The sequence below is a fragment of the Melospiza melodia genome, chromosome 3 (genome assembly GCF_035770615.1).
Source record: "Melospiza melodia melodia isolate bMelMel2 chromosome 3, bMelMel2.pri, whole genome shotgun sequence".
Taxonomy (NCBI): Eukaryota; Metazoa; Chordata; class Aves; order Passeriformes; family Passerellidae; genus Melospiza; species Melospiza melodia.
In genome coordinates this window covers 110,199,929-110,212,999 of record NC_086196.1, presented here as the reverse complement: position 1 = coordinate 110,212,999, position 13,071 = coordinate 110,199,929, and the positions used below count along the sequence as shown (strand labels likewise).

The window sequence follows — 13,071 nt, the reverse complement described above, 5'->3', positions numbered from 1 at the left end:
AAGTGGGGCTGGTATGATCCAGTCAATAGGCAACCATGTCAAACTCAGCACCCAAAGAATGAGGCACTACAGACTGGATCCTGAACTTGGGGCATCTCTCCCTCAAGCCAGAGAACCTTTGAGAATTTACACTAGCTGAGATCTGACTCATAACACTTGATCAAAGGTCAAATGATCAGTGTCACCATCTGCTCTAAACAGGATTTATGAACATCACCACAGACTGCTGAGCCCATGCTATCTCTGCTGAACATAACCCAAAATGAGGGCTTAGCCACTCTGCTTGAAATTTTTGTCTTTTTAGAGCACACCTGTCCTGGGTGCTCTCCCTTTTGTTGCTGCCCTCTTTTCGTCTTTCTGTTTCTTTGTAGTCTCTTCAGGTAAACCGAAAGCAGGCAGACATGGGTGGGGCAGGATAATTTGGGAGCTCCTCCCAATTACTGGAAATGCAACTTCAGTCCTAGCAGGGAACATTTCCAAATCAATTTTCATCTCAGTTGAAAAACAAATGAGGATACCTGATCTGGTTTTTTTTCCCCCCTTCAGCTGATCATTTCAAGAAGAGTGTAACTTTGGTCTAATTATTGCAGACAGTGTCATGAAGAAAAGTCCACATTGCAAAGCCATACAATGTTCACCCTCTCTCCTGTTTTTTAAAAACTTTAAGGTTTAGGGGTCTGACAGAAAATAGAGATGTACCTTGCATATAACATACACATTTCATACCTTATGCTCACTCTTAGCTGTGGATTTTTATGAAGTTGTCAAACACACAGGTGATAATTAGGAAACCAGAATCCAGTCCCTGCACAGAGATTTAGTAATTAAGCAGTGTCTCTGCAGTGTGTCTGCAAGCTGTAATTAAAAGCTTCATTAGAGGGAGAGCAAAAGTAAAGAGGCAGAGGCCTGGTTTTGGTATTATTTTCCTATAAAATACACTGTTCACTACAAGTGACCCATTCAGCACTCTCCAGCTGTGTTTGGTTAAAATTAACCACAACAGACCAAATCCAGGCATTCAGACCTGCAAAGCACAGAAAACACAAGGTTAAGGAATTCTTAGAACCTGAAGTGTTACCTTCTACAGTGTTCCCTGGGTGTCTAATTAATCAATTCATTTCAAATATTGCCCCAAATTTCAAATTGCTATTAAGAACACTAACAAGGCTGACTGTGCTCATGATATTTATGGCCAAACAAAGGTCATAATGGTTTCTCAGGTCCTTTGCATATGTAGGTGCAGAGCAGTGCATGTTCCTCTCCTGAAAGAACTCAAAGTTTAAATATCCCTGAATAGGATGGAGGCAAAGGTGTTAAGCACAATGTGAGGGTAAAACTGGGTTTAGAGTTACCTTAAAATCTTGATTATCTCTAAATATCTGCACTAGTAACAACTATGGGCTGTAAGAATAAAAAAGTCCAGCTACTGGCCCCAGATTTGTTCAGAGATTGAAATGCAGGCATTCCCTGTGAGACAACAAGAATATTAAACATTAGCTATTGCATTTATACAGTGTATAAGTAACATTTCTATTTCTCCCCCACCTGCTCCCATCCCAGTATCAGGTATCTTGGCTCCCTGTCTCTCCCCATTGCACCGACCACACAGAAACTGGAGCAACTGACTATTGACATTTGGCAGGAAACTGCTCTTGCAAATATCAGCTTAGGCTCATTACAGTTAATTACATTTTTCTCAAACAGTATGATATGTCAAACAGTATCATATTGTCTGAGGCAAAAAGTGTTCCCTCATGTCACACAGCCTCTCAGTTATTGTCCTAAGAACACACACATGTCTTTTCATCCCTTATCCTCCATTTAAAAATAATATGGAAGCCTGCAACACATTTAATTGCAAATACATTATGTGGAATTTACCCTTTGGGATACCATTAAAATGTAAAAGAAAATATATCCAGATGATCCAGTTCCATATATTTATGATAGTACATGACTGACTTCCTAGCAGACAAAACCCCCCATTTTTAAAGGACACGTTTTCAAATTTTGGAAATTACCTCAGTGGACAAAATTCACCTCTGTTAATATCTCTGCACACTTCGAGTATTCTAAAAGGAACACACACATCTGTTTCATGCTTTTAGTGAAGTCTTCCATCCTTTCTCTAACCTGTGTCTAGGAGCACTTTTAGAAGTGAAGAACACTGAATTTTGAACAGAACAACTCTTGACCCATCCTTGCTGGCCTGGGCCCTTAGTGAAGAACTGGTTCTGTGTTCTTCACTCCCACAAGCATCTTCCAGGTGCAGATGAGAAGACAAGGGCCACCAAGTACCTTACTGTGATCCTGGTCCTGACAAACCTTTAAAAAAGCCCTGTAAAACATTGATAGCACCATTGAAATGGAACACTCTGGAGGAAACAATGAGGTGAATGAATGAACAAGTGAATGAATTGCTGTGTTATGACAGTAACATGTCTGATGGTTCCAGACAGACTGAAAAATCTGTGTTCCATGTCAGATCAAGGAATGGATTCGAAGCAGATCACAGCCAGACCACAGAACCCCACCCACCATCTCCATCACATATGGATATCAGGATGAAATACAAAAAGGATGAGTGGTCTCCTCTCCTAAATTATATCAAGATAGTAGAAAGTTTTAAATTCTAGACTTGATCCTTTGACTGATTTGATAAGGTAGAACAACCAGTTTGCCTGAGTGTCACCACTGAAATAGTCAGAGTACTTACTTATCCCACAAGGATACTGTCAGGTTTAATTAATTATGTCTGTGAAATCCTTTCTAAATGAAAAGTGGCAAGCATGATTTATTAACTAAGTCCAAAGCACCACTGCAGAATCAGAGAGTGTTCATTGTTTCACCAAGAGAATAACACTTCTCATAAAATACATTTCAAATGGGAAATTATAATAACAGCCCTTTTGACTTATTTAGACTTTTCTGTGAGGAGCAAGGCAATAGACTTTTGATGAGTTCTAGGAATAGAAGCATAATGAAGAACAAGAGACACAGGAACACTCGCCCACTGACATGAACCAGCTGAATGGTGTTGCATAAATCCTGAGAGCAGGGGCTGAGCTGAGAGAAAGCCACTCCTCTGCTTGTTAAATGCTGCTTGCCTGTAGTCTGAGTGTGTGCAGGGATCTGGGCAGGTACAATCACCCAGCCACAAAGCCCAGCACTGGACAGGGAATGGCAGAGTAGCCCCAAACCAGCTGTAAGGGGGTGGTGTAGGAGTGCAAAGGGCCTGATCTGTGTCAGCAGCACCCCAATGCTGTCAGCTCTCCTGCTCTCAGCTCTGACCTGCAGCAGAATCAGGGTGTCACAGTTAGGAATGATGGGCTGCTGTCATGGATGGACATCTCTCAGGATGGGGTCTCAGGACCCTCTTTTTAGGTCCACTTTTCACTGAGGTGATACAAAACCCCAGAGATAAAAGAGTAGATTGAAACATTCAGAGACACTGCTCAAACAGCCTGTGGGTGCCACTGATCCAGAACATCCACAGGGCAGCTCTGTGGCACAACTCTTTCCTGGACAACTCCACCTCTTTGGCCTGTACTGGCAAGCTCCACGCCCTCCATGCCAAGAACAGGAGTTTCAGAGGAGGAAATGATTCATGCCCTCAGAATGCAAGTGAAATCCCACAGATCAGAAGAAAATACTTATTCATCTGCATAAGTGTACATGCATACCTCACATTCACCTATTACATTTCAATTAGATACCACAAATAAATAAAAATACCCCAGATTTGGTGGAATTTAACATCAGGTGGCATGCCAGAGACATGGCATGAAACAGGCAATACCACATGACTTAAAATGCAATATCAACTGAATTTGGGCCTGATGCAGCAAAAAATAACCACAGCTTTTGCAGGCTACAGACACACAGGGTTTGAATGGCTCCACTGTGTCAACATGACTTATCAATCAGAAATATCAACCTGTTGTAGCAAATAAAGACAGTAAGGGATTGTCTGGACTGGGTCAGAATCCTTTACCAAAATATTTTAGCTAAAATTATAGTGTAAGAAATGGTGGGTGATGTTTGATTTGTGAGTTGGCCAAGACAAACCCATGGGGAGATTCCCCTTAATTAAGTTATTACTCATTTGTTTACATTTTGAAGTCTCCACTTCAAGTCATCTCTCTGCCTCTTTGTTTCCCAGCTTCCTCCTTCTTTATCACACCAGCTCAAGACAGCCAGGCATGAGAACCACTCACCCATGCTGGTACAGGCCTGGCCAGGCAGCAGGGCTCTTCAGCAGGGTGAAGAAACAAATAAAATAAATTAAAAAACCAGAGAAAAAAATTTCAAAAATTAAAAAGGTTCAATACATGAAAAATGAACCTTGTGTTTTTTTAGAGAGTGAACTTTAGAGAAAAATCATTCAATTATGAAGTGGGACAGCCACATCACCAAACTTTTAGGAACAGCCAAGCAGCTCAGACACAACCCCCATCTTTCTAAACCAGCACCATGCTTAAGAGCTGGGTTCAGCTGCAGGCTCCAGCACAGGAGCCTGTCTCACTTGCTAACAGGGATTTTCCAGGTGCCACCTCGGCTGGGGACACACCTGAAGTGGGCAGATGACACTGTGAGCAATAGTCCTTGCCCATGCTGGTATGAAACGAAAAGGCACTGCAGGAAACATTGTTATTGGGAGATAAAGTGACAGGGGTGTGACACTATCTCCCCCATGTCTTCATCTTCGACATAACCATCCACACGGAGGATATTTGAAGGCAGGTTGCCTAAGCACCCAGCTTTTCCAGGGGCAGCTCCCAGCGCTGCAGCTTTTTCCTTATGTAATCCTTTGTTGTGCTTTTGTTATGGTTTAATAAACCTTTTTAAATTTTCAAAGTGAGCAGTTGTCTCTCACAAGGGGAAAAGGGGTAAAATGCCTCCCCTGACATGCCAGCTGTGCTTCTTTGGATGCAGCCCTGGATGTGTTTGGGTTTCTGGACTGGAAGTACTCCCTGCTGCCTCCTGTGCAGATTTTCACTCACGAGAATCCCCAATTCTTCTCTGAGGGCAGTTCCTGATGAGTTTATCTCCCAGTCTGTCCTCATGTCTGGGATCACCCAGGAGTCACCCGGAGTCTGCAGCACGCACCAAAGTGACTTCAGTGTTGAAATTGTGTTGAAAAGGACCTGTCACTTCAGGCTGCCAAGTTTCATTCAGTGGTCACTTAGGACAAATATTGCAGGTACAAACAGCCTGTGATTTGAGTGTGTTATGTGACCCAGGGGGCACCAGAGTTCCGGGTCTGTTCCCATCCCTATGCAAAACCGCGTTTGGGAGTAAACAAGGCGAAGGATGCACAGGGACGCGCTGCAAATCCTCGCGTGAAATTTGCGGTGTTTTTGCCGGATAATGCCGGACATTGCCGGACAATGCAGGGCTGCCGGTCCCCGCCGCATTCCCCACACTGGCGGCGCTCGGCGGCGACCCCGGCCCTGCCCTGAGGGGGCGCGAGCGCTCCCTCCCCGCTCTCCCTCCGCCGCCGCCGCCAGCGGGAGCTACGGCGCGGCTCCGCCCGTGACGGGCTTGGGAAAGGCTGCACAACCCGCCGGGCTGCACGAATCCCGCGGATTAGAACGGCGGGGCTCCTTGGATTGGCCTTGAACCGTTCGCATAAGGAACCGCGAACTGTAAAATGCGATAAAAACGGGCCGGGAGGCGCCGGGCGGGGCTGAGGGGGAGCGGCCGCGGCCGCATCGCCCCGCCCTCCTCCGCGTCACGTGAGCGCCGGGGCCGCAGCCATGGCGGCGCCGGGACCGGACTCGCTGTGGGTGCGGGACCCGCTGGGGCCGCGGGCGCGGCCGCTGCTGCTGCCCCCCGGGAGCGGCTCCGTGCTCTGCCTCCGCCACCACCGCGCCCGGGAGCTGGTGAGTGCCGGGGCAGCGGGGAGCCGGTGTGGGGCCCTCCGGCCTCGGGAGGCGCTGCGCTTCCGGTGCCGGCGTCGCTGCGCAGGCCGCCCGCACCCGCGGAGCCGCGATCCGCTCCTGTGCGCGCCTTGCTTTCGATGCTGTCGCTTCGCTGAGCAGCAGGGTTTGCTGTAAGAGAGACCTGTAGCCTCTTATCAACGTGTTATATATATGTGTGTGTGTATACATATGTATATATGTATGTGTATATCTATGTGTATATATATGTATATATACATATATATGTGTATATATACCTATACATATATATACATATATATGTGTGTATATATATAAATTTATACATATGTGTGTATATATGTACATATATATATGCACACATATATACATATATATGTATATATGTGTGTGTGTATATAAATTTATACATATATGTGTGTATATATGTACATATATATATGCATATGTATATACATACGCACACACATATATATACACATATATACACACACATATCTATATATGTGTATGTGTGTGTGTCTATATATAAACACAGGTGAGCTGACCCTGGCAGGACTCCAGGTGCTCTCTCCTTCCTCTTCTCAGCTGGACAGGAGAGAGAAAAATATATATGTTTCATATATATGTGTGTATATGTATTTATATATATATGTGTGTAATATATATATATAACAAGAGGGGTCAAAAGTTGAGATAGACAGGGAGATCTCTCAACACTCAGCATCACAGGCAAAACAGACTTGACTTGGGGAAATGGACTTCATTTATTACCAGTCAAAGTCAGGGCAGGATTATGAGAGGTAAAAGAAATCCTAAAAACGCCTGCCCTCCTCCCCTCACACTTTCTTTCTCTCCCCTTATCTCCTTCCTGCTACTGGCACTGGAGGACAGGGAATGAAGGTTATGGTCAGATCATCACAGGTTGTTTGTGATTTTTTCCCATTGTAGTTTTTCTGCATTCATGTTTGCAAGCTGATTTAGACTGTATCCAGTCCTTTGGTAACCAGGAATTAAAATAAGCACTGTTAGAGAGTGTTCATGCTTTTCAGAGTGTTTGATTTTATTTTTGCTTCTCTGGAAGGAAGAAAACACAACTGCTTGATCATTTTCTTTGTCAGAATGTTTCATTTTTTCTGGCTCAATGATCTGACTCAGTTTTGCTCCTTTTTTTTTAGAACATCCCAGAAGAAAGCTTGTATGTGAAGTGCAATGGGCGACTGGTCAGCGATGAAGATGAGCTGCAGAGTGGAGTTGTTTATAGCCTGGAGCCAAGGCTCTGTGCTGGAAAAGGAGGTTTGTTGTTTATTCTGCTTCTTGGTGATTAGATTCTTAGGTTAAAAAACTGCTACTGTGCCACAGTCTGTGCTGATAGCAGGAGTCCTCAGATACTGGCAGACCTCTTGTTGTGTGTATGACTGATACAAAGTCTCTGAACTAAAATCCAAGTGTTTGTGCAAAGCTGAGCATTGACCATGGAAGATGAAGTCCAGATCTTCCTCACACCCCTTTTCAGCTTATCTCTGTTGGTAGAAGTCTGTAGCATGTACCAAAGTGACTTCAGAGTTGAAACTGTGTTGAAAAGGACCTGTCACCTTAGGCTGCCACATTTCATTCAGTGATCACTTAGGACAAATAGTTCAGGTACAAATAGTCTGTGATTTGAGTGTGTTATGTGACCTAATTGACTTTATATTCTATTATTTAAAAACATATATATATATATATATAAATGCCAAGATCTCAGTAGTGACTTTATGTTCTATTATTTAAAAACCATATATATATAAATGCCAAGATCTCAGAATTCAACCTAAGCTGGACTCCTCACATTGACAAGATGTTTCTGTGTAGCTAATTCCTGTTTATTTTTTTCCTCTGGAAGGGTTTGGGTCGATGCTGCGAGCCCTGGGTGCTCAGATTGAGAAGACCACGAACAGAGAGGCGTGTCGGGATCTCAGTGGGAGGAGACTGAGGGATGTCAATCACGAGAAAGCGTAAGGCATTTCCTCAGAGGCTGAAATTGTAAAATAACCTCATCCTGTAGCTCACTGTTAACAAAAGAGATCAAGTGACTGCCTGTTGTAGCAATGAAATGGTGTTTTGAGTACTAAAAAGAGCAGAAGTGAAATCTTAAGTGCAGATGGACTGGAAGCCAGCAGGGCTTTCCTGACTGTAATTCTATTGTTACAAAACCAGATGTGATTTTACTGCAGCCTGAGTCTGAGAGACTGTTCCACACCTCTTGGTGCAGATTCACAATTCCCTGTGTGCAGTTCTCACAGTTCTCTCTGAAGCTGCAAGACCACACTCTTGGGGATGTGTGAACTTGACTGCTGTTTTTGGTTCTCAAAATAAACCCTGCTCTCCTCTCTGTAGCAGAGTCTCTGGCAGTTTCCTCAATCATTCCCCTGCGTGCTGTCATTTCTCTGGGTGCCGTTCCCTTTTCGCTTTCCCTCCCAGCCTGGCCGGGGTGGGCGCGCTCCGCGGTGCTGATGTGGGGCGGTGTCGCCGCAGGATGGCGGAGTGGGTGAAGAAGCAGGCGGAGCGGGAGGCGGAGAAGGAGCAGCGGCGGCTGGAGCGGCTGCAGCGGAAGCTGGCGGAGCCGCGGCACACGTTCACCGACCCCGAGTACGAGCGGCAGTACCGAGAGATGGCCGAGCGCCAGGAGGAGTCGCTGCGCATCGGTACGGAGGCACACTGCACGCCGAGAGCCTCTCTAGCCTCACTCCAGTAGGAAAATTTAAACAAGAATTGGGTTTTTTCACTTAAATCTTAAATTTCAGCGAAATTTGCTGAAATTTAATTTTTCCTCTTTGTCTGCAGTGTCTGTTAAATTCCGCTTGTGAAAAATGCCAATCAGTTGTTTTTAAAATTTTAAAATTTAATAGTAATAAAATGGTTATAAAAATAGTAATACAATTAGAGTAATAAAAATTTGGACAATTTGAATTAGGACAATATGAGACAATAGAAACAAAGTTACGGATAGACCGGGTGCCTCTTTCTGGGCAAAGTAAACAAGTAAAAGGACCCACGTTAACAGAGGATTAACCCTTAAAAGCAACAGCCTGTTGCATATTCATACACTTCATACATGATGCATAAATTCCATTCAAACACAGGATTCTGTCTGGTCAGTGTCAGCTCCTTCCTCTCAATCCTGACTGTGTCTTCAGGGCTGAGTGAGGCAGGAAGAAGTTTGTTTCTCCGATAATGGAGCAATAAATTCTTTTTCTCTGAAAGATTTCAGTATCCTGTGGCTGCTATCTCAGTGCCACTCCTTTCTTTAGAAAAAAAAGTGTCCTACATAGCATAGTTTCTATTTTAACATTATGTTATAACCTAAAACTATATTTAACACACTACTTAAGAGCATTAATGCAGCATAACTTTCTAACATAACACATACAATATTAATTTCAATATTTGCAAAAAGCCAATCATAAAATACACATTTTTCACACACTGAACTGCATGACATGATACAAGTGATGCTTCACCTTGCTAGCTAGGTCACCTAGCCAGCTTCTGAGTTTAAGATTGAGATCAATTTTGAGATTAAGAGCCAGATTCTGTGAAGGTGGTGTTGCTAGTTGAGCTGTAAGAGTTACCCAGTGGAACTATAAAGAGGTTGTACATAAAAGCTAGATATTGGATCCAGCTGCAGAATACCTTGTTTCACTTCCTGGTCTTTATAGTTACTTTGTTTATCCCTATATTGTTCTCTTGCTGTCAGCTAGATAGTGAAACTTGAGGCTGAATGGGATGAAGAACCTGATAGTTCAGTTAAGGATTCCAATTTTAATTGACTTTGTGCCTTACTAAATCCATGTAGGAAAGCTTTTGCTGCTACTCAGTTTATGTTCAATCTTTGAGTCTATGTTACCAATAGTGATTCTTTCCACTAGTGTTTTAAATTGCATCTGAAGTGAAGAGACAAGTAGAATTTACACCAGACATTAATTGTGCCCTGATGAAGTTCACTTTCAAATTTGTTTTGAAGGCTTGCAGGTCATTGCCAGCAAAGCAGTGTCATCAGAAAGTGGCAAGAGTCGGAAACGTCCGGGTGAGCCTGGGAAGAGCGAAACAAAATCTGAAAAGAGAAAGTGTCCTTGGTAAGAGTTATACCTTGTTTTTATATTTCAGCCTTAAGCCTTAAAAAGGATGTAAAGTTAGATACATACTAGTAAGCAGAGTCTAGTCTGAGATGTAGTCTTGAAATAAGAAAAGTGAACTGATTAAATCAAAGAACTGAAAGTAAACATTTCTGCATTCCTATAATTCTGTCCCAGGTGGAGCAGACAAACTTCATTTGCAAAAATAGACACTTTTTTCCCCCACCCCTTCTAAATGATTATATTCTACTACTTCCTATTATCCTTTTCTTCATAAATTAATTGTAATTTACAATGAACCTAAAAAGATTGGTTTTCTCCCCTAGCATCTTTCATCTGATGTAACATGGAAGAGAAGTCAAAGATTCCAGTCATTTCTGTATTGGGAATGCTGTAATACCTGTTTTGGGCATTTGTAGCTCCTTTTCAATATTGATAGTTCTTCCATTAACTAAACTAACCTAAATAGCTGTTGGAGTAGCTCCTTATATCTCTCTGAAGATGGTTTTGGAAAGAGAAATGTGGCAATTAAAAAAAAATTATTTAAAAGACAAAAAGTGAAGATAGATGCATGTTAATTTGTAACATATTCCCTGTGCCAGGCCAGGGTTGGATGAGGCCTCAGGCTCAGGCTGTGAGGATGACAATAAGGATGACTCCCCTTGTACATCTGACAGAAGTTGTCCATCAGGCAGCAGTGCTAATGGAAGTGTTGGGAATTCAGATGAGTGTTCAAGCAGCTCTGTGGCTTCAGCAGAGGACAGTCCATCTACCAGTGCAAGTGAGAAACCACTGGAGCAGCCTGAAGGTCCTGGAGGAGATCTGCAAGGAGAGGTGTGCACAGGTGGGCAGGCTGGAATTCTGTCTGAAGAAAACAGCAAAATGACAGAGGCCCCAAAGGAAGACACCCAAGGAAAGAATGGAGTGACTCAAGCTCAGAAAGAAGAGCAAGAAAATGTTCCTGCTAAGGCACAGGAAACAAATCAGTCCCAGAGCACAGTAAGTATGAAGCAGGACAAAATGTGGTCTGTCTTCAGCTGCTTTTAGAGCTGAAGAAGCAAACAAGCTCCAGCAATGTAGCTTTTCCCACTGGATTGATGAAAGCCCAACTGATACTTGGCAGCCAATACTTCTGCTTTATGGGTCCTTGCATAATATTACTGTTACAGATTTGTGGGGGTAATGAATCTGGGCTTACTCTAGCAATAAAAAAAAAGTATAGCTCATTTTTTCAGGCTAGGGAGTTACTGGGATTTTCTGCCTTTTTTCACCTTGGGTGTAAAGTCTGCCACTGGCAACAAATGAACTCTGATGTGTGAAAGTTCATTACAGTTCAGTGGGGAAAAGACCAAGGATGTAATCTGATCAATTAGAACTTTGTCATCTACTGTACTATTAGAGCTGGCAAGTTTTAAACAGGATGTTTACCATTCTTCACTGTTTACCTTTTGCTCAGTATTTGTGAGACTTTCTATTCCTAGAACAGGAAACTCCACCAATGCTGTGGCAGATTGTTATTGCAGGTGGAAATATTTTTATAGCAGTCCTTGATGAATTTTTCCTTTTTTTTTCTTTTTTAGAAGTAGGGTGAGAATAATGAGGTAACCAGTTGGGTTTTTGTATGCTTAGCAGGACAAAGGCTCTGATTTTACTGGCAAGAATTATTTTTGCCAAGTGCATAAGGGGAGTTCTCTCATTCCCACTGCTGTTATTCCTTGCTCTGGATACAGACTATAAGAGCAGTATGTGCATTTAAATATTGAACAAAATGGGCTTAGATTTTGGTGTCCTTTATAGTGTGTTAGTAAATTCCAGCATTTGAATTATCCCATCTATTCCATGGTCTTTTGTAGGCAAGGCTCTGGATTGGACTAGACTGTCTGTAGGGGTCCTTTTTACCTTCAGTCAATTTGCAAATATACCAATTTCCTTTGGAGATGAAATTGTAATGCACATTTTCTTTTAGTGGTAGGATGAGATGTGATCTTCACAACTTGTTTTTTTGGGGTTAATCTTACTAAAAAGAGATGCTTCTTAATAAATTTCTTTAATTACAGCATAACTGCATTAGAAATAACTTTTATCCTCCTTCCTGCTCCTGCTGGAGGTGTATTGGTTATATTCTGCATCAGGCTAAAAAGGGGCTGTCAGCTTTGCTGTGCCTCTGGAAGCCAAGGTTAAGCTACTGAACTGCTGGCAAGATGGCAAACTGATGTTTTTCATTCAGTTTTGAATCTTCTGAGGTCTAAGGGCCCCACAAGAGTCAAAAGTCCAGCCCCAAGAATCACACCATGTACCTGAAAGCATTGTCCAACTGCTTCTTGAACTCCTGTTTTTCTTGAATGTTTTCCTCAATTGTTTTTCTCTCTTCAGGAGGTAGAACCAATAGACCTGCTGGCCTTCAACTCTGCTGCTGAGCTGGAAGCCCTGGGTTTAGAGAAGCTGAAGATGGGATTGATGTCTTTGGGACTGAAATGTGGAGGCACTTTGAAGGAAAGAGCAGCAAGGCTTTTTTCAGTGAGAGGTCTGTCTAGAGACCAGATCAAGCCATCCTTATTTGCAAAGCCCCCTAAAGGGAAAACCTCTGGTTAGATTTGGGAATATTTACCTTTTTTTGCATGTGTATTTGATGTCATTAAATAAAAGCTCTTGGTATCCTTTCAATTGAGTATCCCCAGCTTCTGAACTCACATCCACAAGATTCCCAAGGAGTTTTGGAAAGGATGGGGAGGTGGGAAGGATATCATCATAGACAAAGTGCTTAGGGATCTGTTCCACAGGGTGTTGGAGGGAGAAGAAAAACACTGAGGCTCTGCAAATCACATCTCATGGAGGTTGTGGCAGGACAAGTGGACTCTGTGTGGAAAGGAAATGGGTGTGTTTACTGACTGTTTCATTAGGAAACTGGGATGCAGGGTGCTTGGGAGGTCACCTCAGCCTGTTGGAGTTTTGCTGGTGTAAATCCAGAGGGTGGGGATGTTAGATCTGGCAGTCCCTGCCTGAGTGGCAAAGCTTTGATGTCACCAGCTCTGTGAAAGGCAGTGACAATG

The 13,071-nt window shown here is 43.1% G+C and overlaps 1 protein-coding gene across 1 annotated transcript; it reads left to right on the top strand.

Annotated features, from left to right (window-relative positions):
• The first annotated feature begins 5,759 nt into the window (after positions 1 to 5,759).
• SDE2 (SDE2 telomere maintenance homolog) lies at positions 5,760 to 12,685 on the top strand. Its single transcript, XM_063152581.1, has 7 exons — positions 5,760 to 5,885; positions 7,082 to 7,199; positions 7,789 to 7,900; positions 8,421 to 8,590; positions 9,910 to 10,021; positions 10,624 to 11,020; positions 12,395 to 12,685. Exons 1-7 carry the CDS (start codon positions 5,760 to 5,762, stop codon positions 12,611 to 12,613), a joined length of 1,254 nt encoding a protein of 417 aa, XP_063008651.1. The 3' UTR covers positions 12,614 to 12,685.
• Positions 12,686 to 13,071: the final 386 nt, after the last annotated feature.